At 34.1% G+C, this 23,484-nt stretch overlaps 2 protein-coding genes across 7 annotated transcripts; both read left to right on the top strand.

The window, feature by feature from the left end:
• The first annotated feature begins 6,160 nt into the window (after positions 1–6,160).
• LOC107773624 (protein PTST, chloroplastic) lies at positions 6,161–11,122 on the top strand. 6 transcript variants are annotated; one of them, XM_075235344.1, is made up of 9 exons: positions 6,161–6,321; positions 6,594–6,656; positions 7,098–7,362; positions 7,540–7,629; positions 8,269–8,337; positions 8,647–8,752; positions 8,907–8,995; positions 10,507–10,619; positions 10,737–11,122. In XM_075235344.1, coding segments are annotated over exons 1-9 (900 nt in total). In that variant the 5' UTR covers positions 6,161–6,319; the 3' UTR covers positions 10,840–11,122. The 6 variants fall into 6 exon arrangements, with proteins under 6 accessions (XP_075091445.1, XP_075091442.1, XP_075091446.1 ...); XM_075235341.1 differs by having other exon boundaries at positions 8,521–8,752; XM_075235345.1 differs by having other exon boundaries at positions 6,310–6,446.
• Positions 11,123–13,485: 2,363 nt separating this feature from the next.
• LOC107773481 (uncharacterized) lies at positions 13,486–14,478 on the top strand. The gene is made up of 2 exons (XM_016592893.2): positions 13,486–13,880; positions 14,175–14,478. Exons 1-2 carry the CDS (start codon positions 13,619–13,621, stop codon positions 14,345–14,347), a joined length of 435 nt encoding a protein of 144 aa, XP_016448379.1. The 5' UTR covers positions 13,486–13,618; the 3' UTR covers positions 14,348–14,478.
• The last annotated feature ends 9,006 nt before the right edge of the window (positions 14,479–23,484 follow it).

Genomic DNA, 23,484 nt, shown 5'->3' with positions numbered 1-23,484 from the left:
TATTAAATAAGATTTTTTTTACTTTTGTTATGGTCATATATAAATATAAAAAAAATTATTTTAAAAATATTTTAGCAAAGTTACTCATGGGTCAATTTGGGATAAAATACAGCTCAACTTTAAATGGGTTGAGATGTGTTGGGTCAAGATGGGTTGAGTTCAATAAAGGGGAACTTTCATAAATGACTATCTTTTAAGGAGCTTTTAACAATGCGTAGCTACATTTTATGTATTTATGTTTCGTAGTTAGTTTTGGACAATATGATGTATTTGAGTGTATTTGAATACACTCTTAAACTGTATTATTTTTTGAGTGTATTTGAATACACTGTTCAGTTGTATCCAACCTTATTTGATGTGGCAAGGTTGAACATATTCGATGGTATTTGAATGTATTTACACTAAAAAAAATGACGAAATGAAGAATACAGTCAAATCCGGTCAAATCTCCGACGAAAATACAAAATACACTATATTTAAAAAGAAAAAATACAATCAAACCCAATCGAATCTCCGGTGGAATATAAAATACCACTGTATTCACACTAAAAATTTGAAGAATACATTCAAATCCTTTTTAAAAAATAACTGTATTTAATTTAAAAAAATAAAGAATATAGTCAAATCTCCATCGATAATACAAAATACACTGTATTTAAAAATGGAGAATATAATCAAACCCTGTCGGATCTCCGGCGAAAATCCAAAATACACTTTAAATCTCTAAAACAAAATATAAAATATATTGTATTTATACAATGATTTTCCGACGTGAAAGGCAGTAGAAAAGAAAGAGACAACATCTTTTTCCATCGTGAAAAATAGTGGTGGAGAAATAAGTCTCAGGTCAAACGAATACACTCATATGTAAGATACAAAGAAGGAGAAGAAGCCATGAATTTCGACATCTCCATTAGATTCAGATCTGGTAACGCCTCCGATCTCTCTCTTCTATTATTTTCGTCGCGTGTAAAATGGATTGATCGCAACTTCGTGATTTTAGATCTGGATCTGACGGCGGGTGATGATAGTGTTTAAGGGTAATTCGCGGTGAAGGGGTATACGACAGAGGGTGGTGATGTGTGGGGAAGAGAAAAAGAGGCGGTTGTTTAGCTGGGCTCCGTAAAACTCCGCTGGAGAAGACGGTCGGCGGCGACTTCTTTGCTGCCAAGGGAGAAGAGAGAAGGAAAAGGAGAGAGAGCTGGGGGGGGGGGGGGGAGAGGGTTGAGAAAAAAGATTACACAGTGGAATAACTCGGTGTATTTGGTATTAGCTATGATGGGTAAATTGAAAATTCATTATAGCTATGAAAAATAATTAAATTAAAAGGTGGCTATATCCATTAATAACTCTTAGATTTAGCTATGGCAGGTAAATTTTCCTTCAATAAATGGGCAGGTCAATAACCAGCCCAATCTTGGGCGGGTCATTTGGGCTTGGGCCAAATTTAACAGCCCTTACATAACTGTCACCGTTTAAAATAAATATAACAAATTCTTAGTATGAAATCCAATATTACAGTTGTGGCAGAAAAATATTTATATTTGTAGCACACAGTTCCATTAAAATAGAAATATTAATTATTAATCCCTAAACATAAGCAATTTGAATGGAAAATCAATACATATTTCTTAAGTTTTTCTCTTCCTTCTTTCTTCCTTTCTTAACATAAAGATCTTACTTCGATAATAATATATGTTAATATATACAAAACGTATATATAAAAAATATACATTGAATTAAAGAATATAAAATATACAAAAAAATATATATAAAAATACATCTTCAATTAAGATGACACTTAGACATGTGAAATATACATAAAATAATATATCTTAAATTTAATTAAGATGGCATATAAATATATAAAAAAATATACATAAAAAATATATCCTGAATTAAAATGGCACTTGACATAAAAAATATTTTTGAAATATACATAAAAATACATCTTAAAATAAGATGACACTTCACAAATAAATATACAACAATTATATACATAAAAATATATTTTGAATTAAAGTGATACTTGATATACAAAGTATAAAAGACGTATAAATCAATACATCTTGAATTTAGATGGCATTCACATATGTATAAGATTTTTAAAAATGGAGTGAAGAAGATGAATGTTGGAAACGGAAAATAGAGATGGACAAACAAAGTATTTCCTGTGATTAGTGAGTCGGTTAATTTATTAAATATTGAGCTTAATTTTTATAATATGCTAATAATAAAAAAAATGCTCTTTATGGAATAAACAATAAATGATGCTATTTTTTTAAATAATAATTAAAAAATAATCAAGCGTGTAAAAAACACAAACTTGTTCTTGTAATGTAACGTCAGGTAGCGCCACTTGGATCTTAGAACTGAGATTACAGATATTTCAAAGGCCAAAAGTAAAAATATAAGGGTATTATATTTTTCCAATTGGTTCACTACTCCAGACTAATTTGATCATTAAAGATGTAAAGTTGGTAGAAATAAAGAATAATCACCTCGCTTTTCAAAATGCTACGGAAGAATATAAATTTAATACTAGTTTAAACTCTGAGATGATGGTCAACTACTCCTAATTCATATACTTGCTGTATCTTTTCTTCCCAAGATGATTGATTCTTTTTAATTATTATTTAAATAAATAGCATCACTAATTGTTTATTCCATAAAGAACACTTTTTTTATTATTATTAGTATTTTATAAAAATTAAGCTCAACATTTAATAAGTTAACTGGCTCACTAATCACAGGAAGGACTTTTTTTGTCCATCTCCATTCTCCCTTTCCAACATTCATCTTCTTCACTCCATTTTTGAAAATCTGATGCATATGTAAATGGCACATGAATTCAAGATGTATTGATTTATACGTCTTTTATACTTTGTATATCAAGTATTACTTTAATTCAAAATGTATTTTTATGTATATAATTGTTTATTTATTTGTGAAGTGCCATCTTATTTTAAGATGTATTTTTATGTATATTTCAAATATATTTTATATGTCAAGTGCCATTTTAATTCAGGATTTTTTTTATGTATATTTTTTATATATTTATATGCCATCTTAATTAAATTTAAGATATTTTTTTTTTTATGTATATTTCACATATCTAAGTGTCATCTTAATTGAAGTTGTATTTTTTATGTATATTTTTTTGTATATTTTATATGCTTTAATTCAATGTATATTTTTTATATATACGTTTTGTATATATTAACATATATTATTTTCGAAGTAAGATCTTTATGTTAAGAAAGGAAGAAAGAAGGAAGAGAAAAACTTAAGAAAGATGTATTGATTTTTCATTCAAATTGCTTATGTTTAGGGATTAATAATTAATATTCCTATTTTAATTGAACCGTGTGTTACATATATAAATATTTTTCTACCACAATTGTAATATTGGATTTCATGCTAAGAATTTGTTATATTTATTTTAAACGGTGACAGTTATGTAAAGTTCCCGTCTGAAAAATAAATTCAAGTTAAGATGTTAATATGAAAGTGTATTTCACGAAATATTTTACAAATTCTCAAATTCCATTCACAAATTTTAACTTTTATAAATTCTTTTTTTTTCTTCGAAAATTACATTTTTCCAAACAGAACTGAACTTAAACTCCCCCCCCCCCTCCCCCGCCGCAACTTTAACTTCAAATAATTTTTTTTTCCAACTCTTCAAACCACGTCCAAACTCCAAAAGGCAATAATCTCTTTGGTTTGTTTGGTAGGGTGAATAAGAATAGTATTAAGTATGGTATATTAGTAATGCTAAAAGGAGTAATATTGAGATTGGTTATGTTAAGATAAGATTATTTCTTGTCTGACCGGTTGATTTGGTGTATGATCACGTCCAACTCTAGTCCTGAAAAGGATAAGCGGTCGCTGCAAATATAATCCGGTCTAAGAGTTCGGAGTCAAATCCCACAGAGAACTAAGGTTTAGCTACAACTGTTCACTATCACTAATAAGACAAGCTCGAACAATTCCTAAATTATAAATATTGATATTCTTATGTCTAACTAATTAACTAACAAATAAAAGGAGTGAATTAACAACTAAAGATACTAACGGTTGGAGACAAGATTAATGAGGTTTTAGAGTTATAATTTTTTCAATTATCGAAATCCTTCCGCTACGTCTTCTATAATTTCGCCTAATTATTTTCTACCGATCGTGAGTACTTCGGGTATCGTAATTCTCTTTCGAGCAACTACTACAATTTACTAGACACATTCTCTCGAACTACGCTAGTTCGCACTAACTCATCGCTCACTATGATCGCACCAATATTTCGTTATTTCTAATTCCGCCCACCTCGGCTCTGAAACTAATGTTTTTAAGTTTCTTCCAGCCCTAGTGTACTTATCCGCTGGCATTGAAGGAGAGGAATTATAAGGTTTGCTTGCACAGTAAGGATTGCTGCTTAGTCCAATCCAAGAGCAAACAAGGGACGCCTCATTAAGCAAGAACCCGAGCTAAGAGTAGGGCAGTTCAATTAAGGTATAGAGAAAGCTCCAAACAGCTATCATTGATCAACCTTATTCAGGCATATCAATCAAAGATCTTGCTTACCGGATAACTTTTCCGGTGAAGGAGAGAAAGTTTGACAAGCTAAGAAAGTCTCGTTAAAAGCAGAAACTCAGACTGTGACGACTATTTTCACTAGTTTCAAAGGCTTGATTGACCCTTAGGATTGAATCTGGCTAGGGGGTGCCCTCGTAAAGACTAAAATCTCGTTACGCCGAAAATAGTAGAGGTGCGACAGCGCTTTGGTAGTGAGTGAAAACTTACTTTCTGTCTGGTTAGTAGGAATTTCTTGCTTGCTAAGGGATTAGTCCAAGTTAGACCGAGAAGTAAGAGTTTGTAATTGAAGTCGGGGGGGGGGGGGGGGGGTATTGAAGTCGGGGGGGCTGAATAGATAAATTCTCTTCCCACGTAGCGCTAAGAAGCAAGTTCCGACAGCCTATGATGAAATAGCACAAAAAAAGGACTACGCGAATAATAGTGTTAATAATTCGTGAAGCTAATTTTGAGCTAGATAGTGGATTGATGTTCACTGTAGCACTATCTGACCTTGAGGGTTAAGTTAGTGTACCATGAACTCCATCCCACATATTTTGGATGCCACAGCTAAACCCTCCGTATTGATTTCTCACATATGTTAGGAGTGATGTTGTCCAACAACTACCTAAATGCATACCCTCTCTCAAGCAATACACACTAAATAGGCACGGTCAATTGATGACCATTCAATCAACAACAGTAAACATGCAGTTGAACAAGTAGAGAAATTCAACGGTTCAATTATATAAAAACATAACAAGAATTTATCCTACAAAAGGTTTCATCAAAACCCTAGATAACAAATTATCTATTCATAATAGTATGCAAAACTACAATACTAGAATTCATAACCAATAATGAAAATAGGAAGAAGAAATTGAAAAACTCGTAGAAGAATTCTCCGCCTTACTCCTAGCGTGTTCTTGCCTCCTTAGGTCGAATACCCCCTTCAAAACTGAGTTTAAGGACTATTTATATAGGATAGGGTTTGCATGGGGCGAAATAATACAAGCCAAATTCGGAACAACCTTTTTAGGTTAGCTCGTTCACTCTCCCGTGCGCACGCGAGAGTAAACGAGTGAAGTTCTTCTCATTTTCATTTACTTCTAGGTTTCTCGTGCACTTCCATGCCTTTTTGCCTTGATCCACTATTTTGTTCAAGCTCCCCTCAGCTAGCTCGTTCACTCTCTTGTGCGCACGTGAAAGTGAACGAGTAAAGTTCTTTTGCCTCTTGGTCATGAATCAACTTCTTTTGCTCATCTTTCGTCCAACTTGCTCCTACACATAAGAATGCACGTAATTAATATAATTCATTATAAAAACTCATGTAACATCTCGCAATCATACAAGTTATAAGATGGAAGTACACCCAAAAATATGCATTTTAGCCGTTATAAGTGTACTAGGGCAGTTCTGTCTTTATACATGCTTATCCATATATTAAAAACTATGATTGCTAATATCATGATTTGCTTGTACTGAGTATGAATATTAATTATACATAAGTTTGAAAAATACAATAAGAAATTAATAATACCAAAAACTAATATATACTAGTATATTATTTTCCCTAATACGAAACAACCCCTGAAGTTTTGACCGCGAACTGGCATCAACATGGTGAAAGAAAAAAGGGCTGAATAATATGACCCGAACACGTGTAATGCAAATTGCTATGCTGCTCTCTCCCAATAGGATCTGACCCCTGCATTTGCGATTGGGAGTTTCAGCAGCTTCATCACTTGCAATGTAAGTGCTCTACTCAACTCTCCTATCTTCAAAATTTTGCCAAGAAATAAGCTGAAATCCATTTTGCTGTAAATTAGGATACTGATACTACTATAGTCGTTTGTTGTAGCTCATCAAATGTACTAGTGGGTAAACTATATTTTTGGAGTTGGAAATTTTGTTTATTACATTTGCCCTTTTGCTATCAAGCTAATTTATCTATACCCTTTTCCCTTGATTGATAAATTTAGTCTCTGAATCTTCAAATTGTTGCTTTTGGTGTTGGCCTACAGGAAGTCCTTAAATATGGAGTGTAACCTGCTAATTAACTCAGTTGGGTCAACCAACTTACCTAGGTGACTTCTTCCACTTCTCTGTCCCTTGAACTTAGGGTTTTCTTTATGTGATTTGGAGATTTTATTTTATACTGCTATCTGTTGCAATGTGGGATCTTGATATGCCTTCTCTGTCAATCTTTTTTGAGTTTAAGTTGTATGCATTGACAGTCTAAAAATACTTAAACATATAGGTGATTTATAAGGTCATAACAGATCTAAGTGATAAGCCTGGTAAGAATAGTAACTAACTTGTTATTACAGGTTAAATTATACTGATAGCTAATATATTTTTACATTGTTAGTGCATGCTGCTTAAATCCATCTTTTATGCTTGTGTTATTTTATTACTATTTTGCGTTTCCTTTTATCCTTTAATCTCGTTTTGTTTTATTCTGATCAAATAATTTTGATCACTAAAATGCTGATATGTGGAATTTGGCTTTTATTGAAACTTATAAGGTTCACAGTGGAATATATCAATGGAGTTCGAGGAAATATGGCTTCATACAAAACAAGAATTGGTTTTCATAGGATGCATAAATCATTTCTAGTCCCTACTTGGAAATACAATATCCCAGGTACCTCTTGGAAAATATTTTGTGCCCCTGAAAAGTTGGAGCAGCAATTTTCAGTGGTAGTATCAACGAAAAGAGCAGAGGTTGGTGAGTCTGATCCTGAGGCTTCACCTGAAAAAATCCCTGCAAAACCTTTGAGTAGCGATGAGGTAATCCAAGAGCAATGACACTGTTACATACCTGTTATTGAAAACAAAAGCTTGTACAAAAAGCAAATCAAAATTTTCTTATTCCACCTCGTTGGATGTTGTATGATTCTTCCTTTGATGTTGCCGTAAGTATATAGAGCAGATTTTAACTATGTTGACTCTCTGCTATCTTAACAGTTGAAGTTACTGCTTGCCGATGCTGAAAGATTAAAGCTTCTCAAGAAATTGAGTGAAGCCAATCAATATAATCGGTTGCTTAAGCGAGAGGTACATATTTTGTTGGTTTCCAATGCTATCTCGATTTTATTATGAGACTGATAATGTGGATGATTCTCCATTTGAGTTTCTTCCACCCATAATATTAGTGCTATGTGAGATAAAACTTGCCTTTGTCAACCAGGAGAGAACAGTAAATTTAGAATATTTCATCCTCTTGTGAGCAATGAGTATTAGGAGGAAAACAAACCATGAGAGGAAAATATTTTTGCATTCCCTTTCGACTTCCAAATCCATCTCACATGAAAAGGAATAAGAGGGAAACTTTTTCATATTCATGTTAATTCTTGTCTAGTCCTCATAATGCCGATGCGGTATTTCTTATGGTTTCACCAAGTGCATTCTATTCCATTTTGGCTTGTTAGATTAGAGTAGTAGCCTACCTCTGATTTGCAAGTATTTGATTGAACGCCTAAGTTACTTAGAATCAGATGAAGATATAGTTAGCCTCTTAGTTCTGCAGAAGTATAGTCTTAATGAGATCTGTTTCTTAGATTCCTTGATACAACTCATAGATTTAGTTGTGTAAAGTTAATGGTTAAGGCTACAGAAAAATGTTGGAATCAAATGCTTTGCACGGAACCTGAATTTTTTTCTTCTTCTTATGCTTAATGTGCTATATCACTGCAGTTGCAAGTTAAAAAGGATCTGCTGGTTAATTTTAAAAGTGAACTTGCAGTCATCGAACTTGAGATTCAGGTTTGCTTCTGCTATTACCGGTGTTATTGTAATTTTATTGCTTCAGATCTAGTTGTACCTTGTTAGCATTTGGTGCATTTGCATACATGTTATAACAAACCTATGGTCCCTTGTGATGTGAAGATTTGTGCCGTAATTAACTAGAATTTGATTTATGCTAAAAGAAATTTCCACACTTTGAAGATGACAAACAAGAAGAGAAAAGTTAAATGGTTGATAATCCAATATTTGTGTGGGACTTCAACTCTAGCAACCGGCATTAGCAGCTTACGGAGTATACATGTAGAATATATTTCAATTGACTTGCAGGCTTTGGTTAGATTGGCCGAGGAAATCGCTAAATCTGATATCCCAGTTGGTTCCAGAAAAATTAAGGGAAGATATATCCAGTCGCACCTGTTTTCACGTTTGGGAGGTATTATTACCTTACTGTATGCTTCCTTAAACTGAAATCCAGACTCTTTTCAATGCCAGCTAGTGCAAACGTTGTTAGATTTTAGATAGATGTTTATGGATGAGTTTAACCTGGCATTTCCATGATCGCCATCTTGATACTTTCTGTTCTGAAGCCATACAAGAAAAATTGGCGGCGCAAATAAAGGATGTGGAAGCTGCACAAGCCAAAGAGGTTCCTTTATCCTGGGTTGGGGTAGCAGAGGTGAGTTCTTGAGGAAGTTGCTTCTGTATCTGCTAACCAGTTTGGAACTGTGGAATTCCTTAATTTTTGTCTAGTTTTTTATGCATTTGGTGGCTGATACCTAGACAATTAAAAGCTGTACACTTGTAACAGACATGCGACCCTCCACTAGCTTAAGATTCCCTTTTCATTGTGAAAATTGAAAACCTTGAAGCTGTTTCAGTTAGTTCGTGTAACTATCTCGGTTAGGCCCATTTAGATTTAACTGGAAAGAGTAATATATTATTTCCCCCCGGTTTTTCTTGGATTGCTCCATGTCTGTGCTTTTTTCTTTCCTTTCGAAGAAGGTAAGGTAACTCATCTGTGATTTTTATGATCTTTTTATCTTAACCTGAAACAGATATCATGTTTCCAAGTACGTCAAAAAACCAAGCCTTCATCTCACTTTTCCATTTAAAGTATTTCACCTTGGTTAAATTGGAAAGCTTTGTTGATTGCTTACTTGTCTTGAGAACACAATAAGTCATGTATTCTCTTTGGATTTTCTTTTAGATTTAAGTGGCATCTGGACTTTTTAGCATGATTTGGCCAGATTCCTTATAACCTTTTTCTCGCTTAGTCTAACTGTAAGCATTTTTTAAGAAACCAAGCCTTTCAAGCAGGGCTTGAAAAATCTAGGTGATCCTATCTGATGATAAGCAAGAAAGACAGAGAAAAGGTTTAATGCTTCTTTGTGGTGGGGGATCCAAATGCTGTTTCATAATCATTGGATTAACTTTCACCAAACTGGATGAAATTTCTTGACTAAGAAAATCGAAAATTTAAGTCACTAGTGGGAATCAACTCTACTTAGAGTGGTGATTCCTGTATTTTCTTAAATCTTTTGTTTCACGTTGACAAGTTAGATTTTTCTCATTCTTTGAAAATGAGAATGTGTATCATATGTGCTAGTTCGAGAAAGTTCATTGCATTATTGGCATATCTTGTGGGATCAACTTTAAGGTAATGCCTATGTATTGTAGGAGCAGAGGAAATTTGGTATCATTTGTGAAATATGACCGTAGTCCTCTGATAAACTTACTGAGCACTAGGTGAAACAAATGGAAAGTTCTGCATAAGGCTTTTGGTCATTTATTTCAACCCAATGAGTTGATAGCTAGGGTACTATCCCTATGGGGGTGAGTCCACACCAGATGTGTACTAGTCTATTAGAACATGGTTGTGCATGTGTGGCACACCCCCCTGTATGACATTTCGGCAACTGCATCATTTATACTTTGATTAGCAATGACAAACAAAATGGAGGTAGCACTTGAAATCAATGGTCCATAGAGTTCTAAATCCGCTGGCCGGAGTATTAAAGTTCTGATTTGTGCAAGTTCTTGGTTCCTGCCAGATCCCTTTTATGTAAAAGAACTTCTGATCCAGAAGTTGGCACTGAGTTGTCTACTATACCTTAAATGTTTTTCATTGGGTACACACTTTGGCCGATTAAAGAAGGCTTTAAAACCATGAATTTTGATTGTCTTTAGAGTGTACAAGTAATGGGTTCCTTTGATGGTTGGAGTCAAGGAGAGCACTTATCGCCCGAGTACAATGGATCTTATATGCATTTTTCAACTACATTGTTTCTAAGACCGGGAAGGTACGTTTCTGTTCTGCCACTGAGTATTTCTGTCCTTCTCACTCTCTCCAAACACCTTCCACCCCTTTCAGGAAAATCAAGTGTATATGTACTTAAAAGATATTTTCGTGTTGTTAGGTACGAAATCAAGTTCTTGGTAGATGGAGAGTGGCATCTATCCCCAGAACTCCCAATTACTGGAGAGGGGTTAACTAAGAACAATTTATTGATTGTGGAATAGCTCCTGTAGCTAGCATACAATGTATATATGCGGAAAATCTGCTCTGGGCTGAAAGAACCTATTAATCGTGGAATGGCTCGTGTTTATCAGCATGCCATGCCCTATCTGCTGAAGGTCAGTGCTCTAGGTGTGAAATGCTATGCAGTTTTCAAGCCATCCAATTTATTTATGTAATGAACTTTTGGTAAAATATCATAAATGTTTAGTAAGCATTTAAACAATGTTCTTGTAGATATGATAAGATGACTATTCACTAGCTTTAAAGTCTTACTCTCCTCCGTTCACTTTTACTTGTCCAATATTCTAAAAATAGATTTTCACGTTTACTTGTCACTTTTAGCATATCAAGAGAAGACAATTTCTTTTTTTCTGTTATACCCACAACATTAATTACTCATTTCAAATCATTTTCTCAAAACCATTAAAAATATGTATCAATTAATACGGGTATCATGGTAAATTATGCACTTTATTTATTATTTCTTAAGGGATGTGCAAAGTCAATAGCTTACTAATGTATAAACTTCAGCCATTAAATGTGCTCATTTATGTTGTTCCGTCTCTTGAATTTTAAATAAGGGGTGAATTGATTCAAAAGCTAGCTCATGAAGCAGGATTGGTCAAGGCCATGTAAAGAGACAACATCTCATTCGCTCAATTAATATGGGGCACTTAATACTCTCATGGCTCATGCACGTTCAGGACAAAAAATATAACATGGGGGTCATCATCGGATAAACCAAGAATAAGAATGAGTCATTTTGATTCCGTGTGAAGAAGATGGGTTGAGTCTAACTCAATCCTTAAAGCTAGTTCATGAGGTTTGGATTTCCCAAGAAAATATAAAGAAATAACTCGTTCTCTCAACTATTGTGGAACACTTAACGGCCTTAAAAGTTACTACTATTCAGTTATAATTCATGGCATTTTGGACTCGATTAATTTAAGCTTTGGTGATCAAGTCATGCCTACTTTTTTTTTGGGGGGGGTGGGTTGGGGGGGGGAGAAGGGTGGGTGGGTGGTGGTTGGAGCAGGGAGTTGGATATTGGTTAGCCAAAGGTCAAAGATGTGCTAATGAGTTAGCGATGGATGGACAAAGTTCTTGAAATCTAATTATGAATTACAATTCCCATACCAAATAATCAAAGTGTTGAAGGTATATAATGGACCTCCTAAAGTACACGAGGGCAATCAAAATTATTTTTAAAGATTTTGGACTTCCACCATTGCTATAAAGTCTGAACTGAATGTTCAAATTCTTTTACACAGCCACAACAAATTCTTAAAACAATTTCTCAATGCTTTTAAGGTTAGACTTATTTCATATAATGGCATATCTTAATGTTTTTTCTATACCGAACCCATATTCCTAAATTGCTACCGTCTAATGTTAAGTTCACGAAGTTGAATAAACTTAAATACCAGTTAGGAATCATGATGGATGAAGTACTTGGCCATCCGTACTGAAACATTGCAATTAATCCCATTATTTATGTTGTCATTGACTTAAACACTAATGAATGTAAGGGATTCTTTTCAATTCTTATTCTTATGAGGAATTTAAAACAAAACAAAAAATTATTTTCCCCTACCAATAATGTCCCATTGTTTAAGCAACTAAGTTTTGATTGACATCTAGCCTATAGATGCACACTTAGTACTCTAACTATAAGAAGAAATTACGTTTGCTTGTCTCACTTTAAGTTGATTGAATCCATTATGGATTAAATAAATTCAAAATAAATCATAGTTTTGTTTTCCACTGATTCTTTATTTATTCTTCAGAGCGTTGAACCTGAGAATTCAAAAATCAGAGCCGCGACTATAAGATAAACCTCAACCTCCCCAATATATAGCTATTAGCCTATTATTACGATTGCAAAGGGCAGTTGGCTCGTCCTTAAAACAACAGAAAGAGCATAGCTCGTCAACACTCATAGTTTATCTGCAACTTATTTCATGACTGGTAGTTGTTAAAGTATATATTAGTAATTCTTTTCGGACGTTTGTCAAGTTTGTAAAAGAGTTTTTATATTTATATTTTTTAAAGAAGAGAATTTAATTGAATGCCTAGGAACCATGTAACTCCGCCAATGAGTCCAGAGTTCATATATTTATTCTCTGTGTTTGCTAGTAATACCTTCTCTCTTTATTCTTCTATTTTAAAACATTAATTTGGTTGGAATACATGAACTTGTCATATGCTGTCTAGTAGTAATATTTTTATAATAGAAGCAGAGGCTTTGAATTTGCCCAAAAAAAAGAGCAAGAATCCGAAGTCTATTTCAAGAAGCACAGCCTTTCCTTTTTTCTCTCCCAAAACTAAAGTTGCGTATTTTTTTTTTAATCCCCTCTTCTTTTGATTCCCCTTTGTTAGAGCTTTTCCTCTTTTGGTGACTCGAACCAACGACCCTAAGATTGTAAGTGGGAAGTGCTGACCATCTAAGCAATCTCCTCTTGTCAAAAAGTTGCATAGTTGAAGTTAACTTTTCCCTCTTTCACACCTCTACGCCTTAACTTTTCCTCATTTGCAGAAGCCTTAGCAAGAGAACCTCACGGATTGAATGTTTGATACCATCAAAATTTTGATGCCCTCTGTTCTTTACTTCTCGTTTTTCCTCTCCTTTGGCTCTGTTAAAGAAGCCTGGTACTATCACTGCATTGGCCTTGACCCTTGAGATTTTAATATAAATTTGTCCCATCTTTTTTCCTTATTCCAATTACTGCATCAGCTAGCTGTTTCTTGATAATATAAAAATAAAAACGAAAGGATATATAGATGGAGGTAAAGTTGACGAAATCATTTTCTGAGAAGATATCCATGCAAAAACCAATAAAGAAGGTGAAAGTTACTAGGTTCTTGATCACAGTCAATGTCTTGGGAAGTGCTGGACCGCTAAGGTTTGTTGTGAGTGAGAATGATAAGGTTGCTAGTGTCGTTGACACTGCTTTGAAACAATATGCTCGCGAGGGCCGACTTCCAATTCTGAGTTCTAATATCAATGATTTCTTTCTTTACTCAGCTACTGATGGAATTGATGGTACGTAGAGCAGTAGTAATATTTTTTAGAACTTACCCTCTTAACAAGTCAGGTAGAATGAATGGCTAGATTCCCCTATCACCTTTCCTTTCAGTGATATATTTGCCTTGTCAATTATGAAGTAGATGCCATTTATTAAGTTCAAGGGAAGTCTTTCCTTCCCGAGAGAAAACCTGGTCTTCCGATTGTCTCAGTACAATAAGTAGATTAAAATTTTTGCTCTTAAGACGTGTTCGACCATTTTTATGCATCTCTGAACATCGATAACGTTTTCTTACTCAACTGATTTTTCAGCTCTGGGACCATTGGACTCAATAGGATCGCTAAGAGTGAGAAATTTCATCCTATGCAAGAGGCAAAAACATGTAATGACAAAAGAAAGGGCACATGGCATTGCTCAGAATGGAAAAGGAGGTTGGATAGCTTGGCTCATTAAGTCCTTTAACTTCAGGATTCATTCTCATTGAAGTACTTTATTCTGTTGTTTTCAATTGTGTGTTCGTCAAGACTAAAATAAGCTGATTCTGTGCTCTCAAGCAATTGCCTTTGTGATGAATATATGATTATTATTTTAATAATTAATGTATGTATGTATGTATGTATGCATCAATTCCTTAGGTAACTCAAATGGTTATGAGAATCAACTTCCTTGGAACAAAACCCCATGCCTAATTAAGATATTTTAAATTCAAACCAAATTCACGAACAGTAATAATAGTAAAAGTTTCCAGCTATTCTGCTTGAGGAATAAAAACCTATTTTTTTCTAAAAGCAAAGGTTTCAAAAGAAAGCATGAATATGGAACTGATGATTTATTCCTGAAGGGAAAAAGTCAGATTGCCCCTTTACTATACGAAAATGATCAACAATGCCCTTTGTTAATATCCGTGCAAAAATACTCCGATCGATACCCATACAACTACGAATTTGGAAGTGATGATTTATTCGAAAGGGAAAAGGGTCAAATTTGTCTTTTTGCTATACGGAAATGATCAACATTACCCTTCTTTATACTAACCATACAAAATACTCCAACCGATACCCAAATAGCCACTTGACATACCACCTTAGTGTCCCAACTAGGGCTATTCATTTGGATCGGATATCCGAACCGATTCGTTCAATTTCGGATTTCGAATTTCAGATATTTGGATCAGATTTCGTATTGTGTTTATTAAAATTTTGAATATTCGGATCGCATTTGGATTGATATAATTATAACCCGATCCGATCCGAAATCCGAAATTGTTAGGACATGTATAAATATTAAAGTCAGTACTTCCTTTACATCTACTTCCAAGTTATTACCTTTATAATTGCTGGATTTAGTTATACTGGCACCATATTACTCTCATAATTGTATAAACATGAATTTAGTATAGCCTCTTTTACAAAGAAAATATACATATGAGTTTGCAACTTTGAGGCATAATAATCCGATCCAAAATCCGAAAATCCGATCCGATCCGATCCAAACTTTAAAATTCGATCCGATCCGATATTAATTCGGATCGGATTCGGATTGTATTTTGTAGAATCCGAAATTCAAAATTTAAATCCGAAATGTGCTAAATCCAATCCGATCCATGCACAGCCCTACTCCCAACCCACATGCGTTTGACAAATTAATTGGAGTGGACTATTACTCCATTATCTTTATTTACTTTGAGTGCTAGCATTGCAGGAATAAAGTTCACTCGTAGGGTAAAGTATGAGGCTAATAATTATGTTTTAAAAGTTTTATTTTTATACTAAATGAGGTCTGTCCGTACTGAGCACGAGCCCAACACTTTAAATTTTCTTCACTTGTGTCAGATCCTGCTAATATAGATACTGTTATAGGATATGTGAAAAATAACTCAGTTGAAACACACAAAAGCAAAGCATAAAATAATCCTTAGCAAATAGCAAGTAAGGTGATCAACAATGAAAGCAAATAACGGTTAGTCATAAAAACCTACTACCAACAGAAAGTGAAACTGTGTGCAAATACTACTGTTATGAATACTCTAGACTACCTATTCTACCATCCTAATCCTCGACCTCTATACCTTTCTATCAAGGGTCAAGTCTTCGGTCAGCTGAAGCTGCGCCATATCTTGCCTAATAACCTCTCCCCACCTCTTCTTTAGCCTTCCTCTACCTCTCCGTAGGCCCTCTAATGTCAACCTCCCACACCTCCTCACCGGGGCGTCTGTGCTTTTCCTCCTCACATGACCAAACTACCTAAGCCACACTTTCTGCATCTTATCCTCAATAGGGGCCACACCCACCTTATCGCGAATAACCTCATTTCTGATCCTATCTAACCTGGTGTGCCCGCACATCCATCTCAACATCCTCATCTCTGCTACCTTCATCTTCTGGACATGAGCGATCTTGACTGGCCAACACTCAACCCCATACAACAACGTTGGTCTGACCACCACTCTGTAGAACTTACCCTTAAGTTTCGGTGGCACCTTCTTGTCACACAAAATACCAGAAGCGAGTCTCTATTTCATCTATCCCGCCCCAATACGATGTGTGACATATTCATCAATTCCCCCATCCCCCTGAATAATATACCCAAGGTACTTAAAACTACCTCTCCTAGGAATGACCTATGAGTCCAGCCTCACCTCTCCTTCCCCTCCCCGAGTCTTACCACTGAACTTACACTCCAAGTATTCTGTCTTGGTCCTGCTCAACTTGAAATATCTAGATTCCAGGGTCTGCCTCCAAACCTCTAATTGCGCGTTCACACCGTCTCACGTCTCGTCAATCAATACAATATCATCTGCAAATAGCATGCACCACGATACCTCCCCTTGGATGTGGCGCGTCAGTACGCCCATCATCAGAGCAAACAAAAAAGGGTTGAGTGCCGACCCCTGATGCAACCCCATCATAACCGAAAAATGATCCGAGTCCCCACCCACCATCCTCAATCGGGTCTTTACTCCATCATACATGCTCTTAATCAACCTAACGTAGGCAACAAGTACATCTCTAGCCTCCAAATATCTTCACAAAATTTTCCTCGGAACTTTATCGTACGCCATTTTCTAAGTCGATGAACAACATATGCAAGTCCTTCTTTCTCTCCCTATACCGCTCCATCAATCTCCTAACAAGGTGGATGGCTTCTATTGTCGAACGCCTTGACATAAACCCAAATTGGTTCTCGAAAATAGACACACTCCTCCTCACCCTTAGATTTACCACTCTCTCCCAGACTTTCATAGTATGACTAACCAACTTGATACCCCGATAGTTATTGCAATTTTGGATATCACCCTTGTTCTTGTATACAGAAACTATCGTGCTCCACTTCCACTCTTCGGGCATCTTCTTCGTTCTAAAAATTATATTAAATAACCTAGTGAGCTACTCCAAGCCTGCCTTGCCTGCACTCTTCCAAAACTCCACCGGAATTTTATCCGGCCTGGTCTCTTTGCCTCTGCTCATCTTACGCATAGCTCCCTCAACTCATCTGCTCTAATACGCCTACAATACCCCAAAGTCACAATGACTCCCGGAGAGTTCCAAATCACCCAATGCAATGCTCTTGTCTCCCTCCTCGTTCAAGAGACTATGAAAGTAGGTCTGCCATCTCTGACGGATAAGCTCCTCATCTAACAAAACTCTACCTTCTTCGTTCTTGATGCACTTCACTTGGTCCAAGTCAAGTACCTTCCTTTCTCACGCCTTGGCTAACCTGAACAACCTCTTATCCCTACCTCGGCCCTCGAGTTCCTCATACAAACGACTAAAAGCTGCAGTCTTGGCCGCAGTAACTACCAGCTTTGCCTCTTTACAAACTCCACAGATTAAATTGTAGGTAGTATTATTTACAAACTAAAAGTCAATGAGCCAAAAGTTTTACTTAGCCAGGTGAAAGTTCAGTAGTACACTGTTGCAAAGAAGCGCTCCTCAAAGAAAAGACATCGATAAAAACAGATTTAGGTGATGCCTTCAGGACTTTCATTATCTAACTTCCATGTCCTTTCATCCAGGAATATGTTTTTTTCCATGTAATCCCTCAAAAAGATATGGAAGTCATGCTCTAATTTTTTAAAGATTTAGGTTATTAGCTTTGCAACTAATAGGTAATAAAATTTCTTTCTTATTGTGTGGTTCTTCTTTCAAGCAGGCATGATCAATCATTAAAGTATTGGAAAAGAATGTAATATAATCGATACAAAATTCTATACGCAATTCAATCCACGAGATCCCAAGCCAATCCATTTTCATAAAAGATCCAAAATTCTAATATCTTAGAGTTGTGCCGAAAAAATTCTAATTTCTTATAACTCTGTTCCCGGTAGTTTTACCCTTTTTTTTTGATGAAGTAAGATAATTTCATTAAATGGCATCAAAAAGATGCATAGCAAAAAATATACAACAAAAGTGTGGCTGCTCATATACAAAAAACTTACTGAATAACTAAGGAGTAGACACAATCCAAAAAAAATTCAAAGCTAGTTACATGGCCTGGTTGAACCAACTAAATAAATTGATTAGACAAGTTTTACCCTCTTGACATGATGGTTATTTGTATTGTTCTATTTCTTCAGGTGAAACAAGTTATTTGAGGTGGGTTGATGAGATTTATTATAGGAAGTTACAGTGAGCACATGACCTGAACAAAAAGCAGAGGAAGTGTAGACTTTTAATCGGAGAAATAGGAAAATTTGACAAAGAGATGATCTTTGGATTACTGAAATACTCTAAACATGGGTTTAGAGTGAGGTATTTAGCAAAAAAATAAGCCAGTATCATTTGGCAGTTAGATCTCGCCAAACCCGTCATTCACAACACAAAGACTTTCTTATGATTGATCTGTTGAAAATGTAAGTGAAAAAGAAACACATTAAAAAGTTCAACTCCAAAAGCATTTTCTATTTGGTTCTTTCAAGAGCCATAAAAGACAATAGTTCTATCCTCAAGGCTAAAACAATATCTTGGTGTGCATTGTGCATGAAGATCACGAGATATTATATTTCAAATATTTAAACTTATAAGATTTGGTTCACACTCTGAGGTTCATTCATCTGATAAAATGAAGTTATTGTGATGTATTAGTATGACGATTAAGAATTTTGCTTTTGATTTGATAAATCACCAACTGCGTGTAACTCTTAAATTAACCAAAAATATTTATCTCCCTTGAGGTGTAGAAGCTACAAGTACCTTAAGGTTTGATGCCTGTAATCCTGGAAAAGATTTCAATACAAAGCAGCATGTACCGAGACATGAATATCAGACCAAAATGACAAATTAGGGACAAGACTAAAATGAATCAATGTTGGTAGTTTCAACAGTTTTGACAACGTTCTAGAATTCAACTAAAGCGGAGAATTATGAACCAAAAGAACATAAAATAAAGGAACATATCAAGATGGTTAACTACCTTGACTTCATAAACTAGTTGAAGCGCAATAATCTGGTAGGCTTCTTCTCAGTGACTCGACAATAAGACATTGCTCCACTTTAGCCTTTTCACAAATGTTGTTAGAGACAACATTTATGAATCATTAACAACAAACAAAGCCAGCTCTTACTAGTTCTAATAACTAACCTCAATTACATGGAGAATCATTAACAGTCACAAGACTAATTGTCTCATAATAGTGATGCACAGTATAGTTCTAAATGGTATACAAACACAGATATAAAAAAAAAAAAAGTATTATTTTCTTTAAAGGTGTGCATCAATAATAAGAAGGAATATTCCACTGCTTTTCTACGGTCTATTTAATTTTAAAAGAATTGTCAGCACTCAAAAAATAACAGGCAAAAGTCACAAAGGATTATTAGATAGATTCTTTTTTCTATAATTATTTGCGTAAAAGTAACTTCCCTATAGTTCAAAATAATATAAAGTAAAGGAGTCATTCAAAATAATATAAAGTTTGCGTAAAAACTCGATATATGCCTTGTAAATCAACTTCAAGGAAACGATAGGTATGTGTGAAATTCTCACTCTATATGTACATTTTTTCCTGAAAAGCAAGAAGAGATTCAATTTAATTCTCTTGGCAAAAATTAATAATAATACCAATTTACAATAATCAATCACAAATTTATAGCTTACAGAGCAAGAGGAAAGGTGAAAAACTTTGCCACCCATATCATAAAATTTTCATATCAGAAGAGATCACCAACCCCAAAACTATAATTCATGATTTACTCAGCTCTCAGAAATTTGCAATCTCTATCAAATTGTCTACTGAAAAGTTAAACTAATTAAGTAATGGAAAAAGTTTTCAATGAAAACTTCCTCAGTTGTGTTTTTTAAAGAAAACATCAATCGCACAGAGGTAAAATTCAGACTTACATGTAACTGCAAATACTTCATAATCAATTGACTGTGAATGCATACAATCAGAGTTCTCAACCGAGATTTAGAATAAGCTCCATCCAACTTCTCAACCGAGACTTAGAGTAAGCACCATCAGGAACTCTATAAGATTGGAAGTAAAACTTTCCGAGGTTGGTGCATCATGTTGAGCATGAAGATGCATTGTGAACCCAAATTCTTTCTTATCGTTTAAAAAAAATGGAGATTAAGCAACATTGACTCCTCTTTCAACCTAGATGATCACTCTTTGGTAAAAGAATACTGAAGTTGAAGTAACACCAATTAAAATGCACTCACTCAAAAAGAACTAATGTTACAATAAGAAGTAGAATATTTTATAAACATGCTCATTTATAATTATAAAATTTTCAATCAATCGATAGCAATGATACAACTTCTACTAAAGATAGTAACATAGAAGAGTGAATGGAAGAATTGACGGGAGATGAAAATAGAAAGTTACCTTTTTAATTATTGAAAACGAAAAAGTGAACCATCAGATTGGTATAACAAAATTAGAAGGGACATTTTTTCGAAATTCAAAAAGAAGTCAAAAGCAAATGAAATTACTACTATAATCTATTTGTTCATGGTAATCTATCTCGATCTTCCAACTACATTTTATGCATAGCAAACCTTCCAAAGCTCTACCCCTTTCACTATAACATACATCATCCACGAATTCCAGGAATGAAATTCAGAAGTCTAAAGAGAAATTGGAAGAAATTGGGGAAAAAGTTGAGAAAAATCATACCTGAAATTAGAACAACCCAGCTGAAAAGATATAAAGAATTGAAATAAAATAGTCTTTGAAAATCTAAAGAAAAATAAAGAAATCATGCAAAAGTAACATTTTAAGGATGAAAGAGAGAAATAAAAGGAAGGAGATGAACAAGAACACAGTAGAAAAACAACTATGAATTTCAGCCATGAAATGGAGAAATTTGAAAAGAATTGGAAGAAGATTAAGAGAATCAAAGATTAGTCCTTAAAGTGTCAAGAGTGAAAGAATCGAGTAAAATGACAATTTTACCTTTGGTCGATCAACTTCTCTTTTCTATATAAAAGAAATTTGGCTTGTAAAAGAGAAAGTGAAATAAGTCAATAAAATTGTGGCATTTCAAAGTTTTCAAAGATAAGGAAAATCGAGACCAAGAGCGCGGCTCAATAAAATTGTGACGGTAAAATCAAATTTTAATAAGAGGCCTTAAACTTTATGATATAGTATTCTTATAAGACATTAAACATTTAACTTAAGATAGCAATATTATTACTTATATTGGTAATAGTTAATCAAGTTAATAAGATGTAACCACGTGTTTGTAATATATTATCTAGGATTTTATTGTAAAACTTTTATTCACTAACATGAAGATTTGAATAATTTAATTTGAAGTTATAGAATATTTCTATTGTTCAGAAGTAGACAATCTTTCTTCTTTTTTTTTTTTTTCTTAAAATAAAGATTTTGTACTTGTTTTTACTGACTTCAATATTATCTAAGAAGAAATGTTACTCCATTATACAACGAATAACTTTAAGGAAGTGTCAATATTTAAAGAAGTGAATAAATAAACAAAGTAGGATAAATGATGAGAGAGATGGAAAGCTGAGAAAAGCAAAAATAACATGCCAACACGTCCAAAATTTGCAAATCGCAGAGGCAGAGTAATTTTTTAGAATTTTGATTTAACTAGATGAAGTTGAAATGAGTTTTTCCCTATGTTTAAACCTGTAGATATAAATTTCTATAGAAAATATGAAGGGACTTTCACACAAATAGCCGTCCGTATTCTTTGTTTACTTTTTTTAGTCATATACATAGATTATATATTGATTATACACAATTGTACACATATAATACATAAATTATACTTTCACTGGCTATTTTTTGTTTAAATAGTTGGATGAACGACTATTTGGGATAATTTTTCAAATGTGAAAGAAGTCAAACCAAGCATTTGCAAGACAATGAGCCTAGGGTTGGGATTCGATCCCGCAACCTCCACTTGAGCGATAGAACACCTGACCAACATAACCAATGTATCGGTTAGACTTCATATTATATTATTATAGTAATTTTTCTTCTTTTTTTTTTGCATATTATTGGTACATATAGTAAATTTTTCCGATGAAACGGAGTCGGACGACATCTGTCACGATTCAGATTTCCATTCTCGGGGCTGTGATGACGCCTAACGACTACTTGCTAGGCAAGCCAACGTTAGATAATCAATTTAACATCTTAACAGTTTAAAACAGAGTAATAACAATTATTAACGATAAATAAAACTGTAATAATGTTGTAGTTCTATTTAATTGGATAAAAATAATGTATGAAACTTGTAGATAAGTTATAAATAAGTTGTATACTATATAATTAGTTGTATATAAAATTTATTTTTAGGTTATATATTATTGTAGTTGTATCAAATTTGTATCAAATTTATCCTAAATTTTATTTTTAATTTGTACGCTATTGTACCATACAAATTTATCATTGTCGAGGTATGCTACATTGGCGGAGATGGAGGCATTGAACATTTTACTTAAATTTCGAGTTTCACGGAGGCGTGCGTCCAGGATTCAATATTCAACTCTCCACGCTTTTGGGTGGAGAGAGGTGACATAGAATAGGAAAAGAGGAGAGGAGAAAAAGAAAAAGGTATAACCGAATCCCCTAATTTAAAGCACCAATAATTGATTGTATATAGGCAGTAGAAAATAGAGAAAGATGAGAGGAGAGAAAAAAAAAAGTGTAACTGAATTCCCTAATTTAAGGCACTAATAATATAGTGTATATAAATTGTAAGGAAAACACAGTTAGATCGGGCAATATATAAATCTAGAAATTTTTTGATAAATAAGTTTCAAATATTGTATAGAAATGAAAAAATCCCTAAAATAAAATATGTGTCATGACCCAATTCCGTACTAGGTCGAGATTGCACCTAACGCCGTTGTTAGGCAAGCCCACAAGCGAAATTACTATTTATTTATCCCCTTTTAATATATTTTTAATTACACTTAATTTCATGCAACTATGATACGTCTTTTTAAACAAAAATATCAACATAATAAGTACATAGTCTGTTGTGATAAAAATGACAAGTATAACAATACATAAGTGCTACAAATCCCAAAACCCGCCGTCACAAGTAATGAGCAATTTAGAGAATATACAAAACTACTAAAACTAATGTCCGAAAGTGATAGACAGAAATAGTAAATAAGATGGAAGGAGACTCTGGTGCTGCG

The sequence above is a fragment of the Nicotiana tabacum genome, chromosome 17, assembly GCF_000715075.1.
Source record: "Nicotiana tabacum cultivar K326 chromosome 17, ASM71507v2, whole genome shotgun sequence".
Classification (NCBI taxonomy): Eukaryota; Viridiplantae; Streptophyta; class Magnoliopsida; order Solanales; family Solanaceae; genus Nicotiana; species Nicotiana tabacum.
Note: the sequence above shows the minus strand (reverse complement) of the source record. Positions and strands in the feature narration are given on the sequence as shown.

Excerpts from the sequence above, each read along its gene's own strand:
- LOC107773624 (XM_075235341.1), top strand. Across the intron at positions 8,996-10,506 it reads CCTGGGTTGGGGTAGCAGAG|AGTGTACAAGTAATGGGTTC; the intron begins GTGAGTTCTTGA and ends GATTGTCTTTAG. Across the intron at positions 10,620-10,736 it reads TTGTTTCTAAGACCGGGAAG|GTACGAAATCAAGTTCTTGG; the intron begins GTACGTTTCTGT and ends TCGTGTTGTTAG.
- LOC107773481 (XM_016592893.2), top strand. The coding sequence starts at position 13,619 with ATGGAGGTAAAGTTGACGAAATCATTTTCTGAGAAGATATCCATGCAA. Across the intron at positions 13,881-14,174 it reads AGCTACTGATGGAATTGATG|CTCTGGGACCATTGGACTCA; the intron begins GTACGTAGAGCA and ends CTGATTTTTCAG.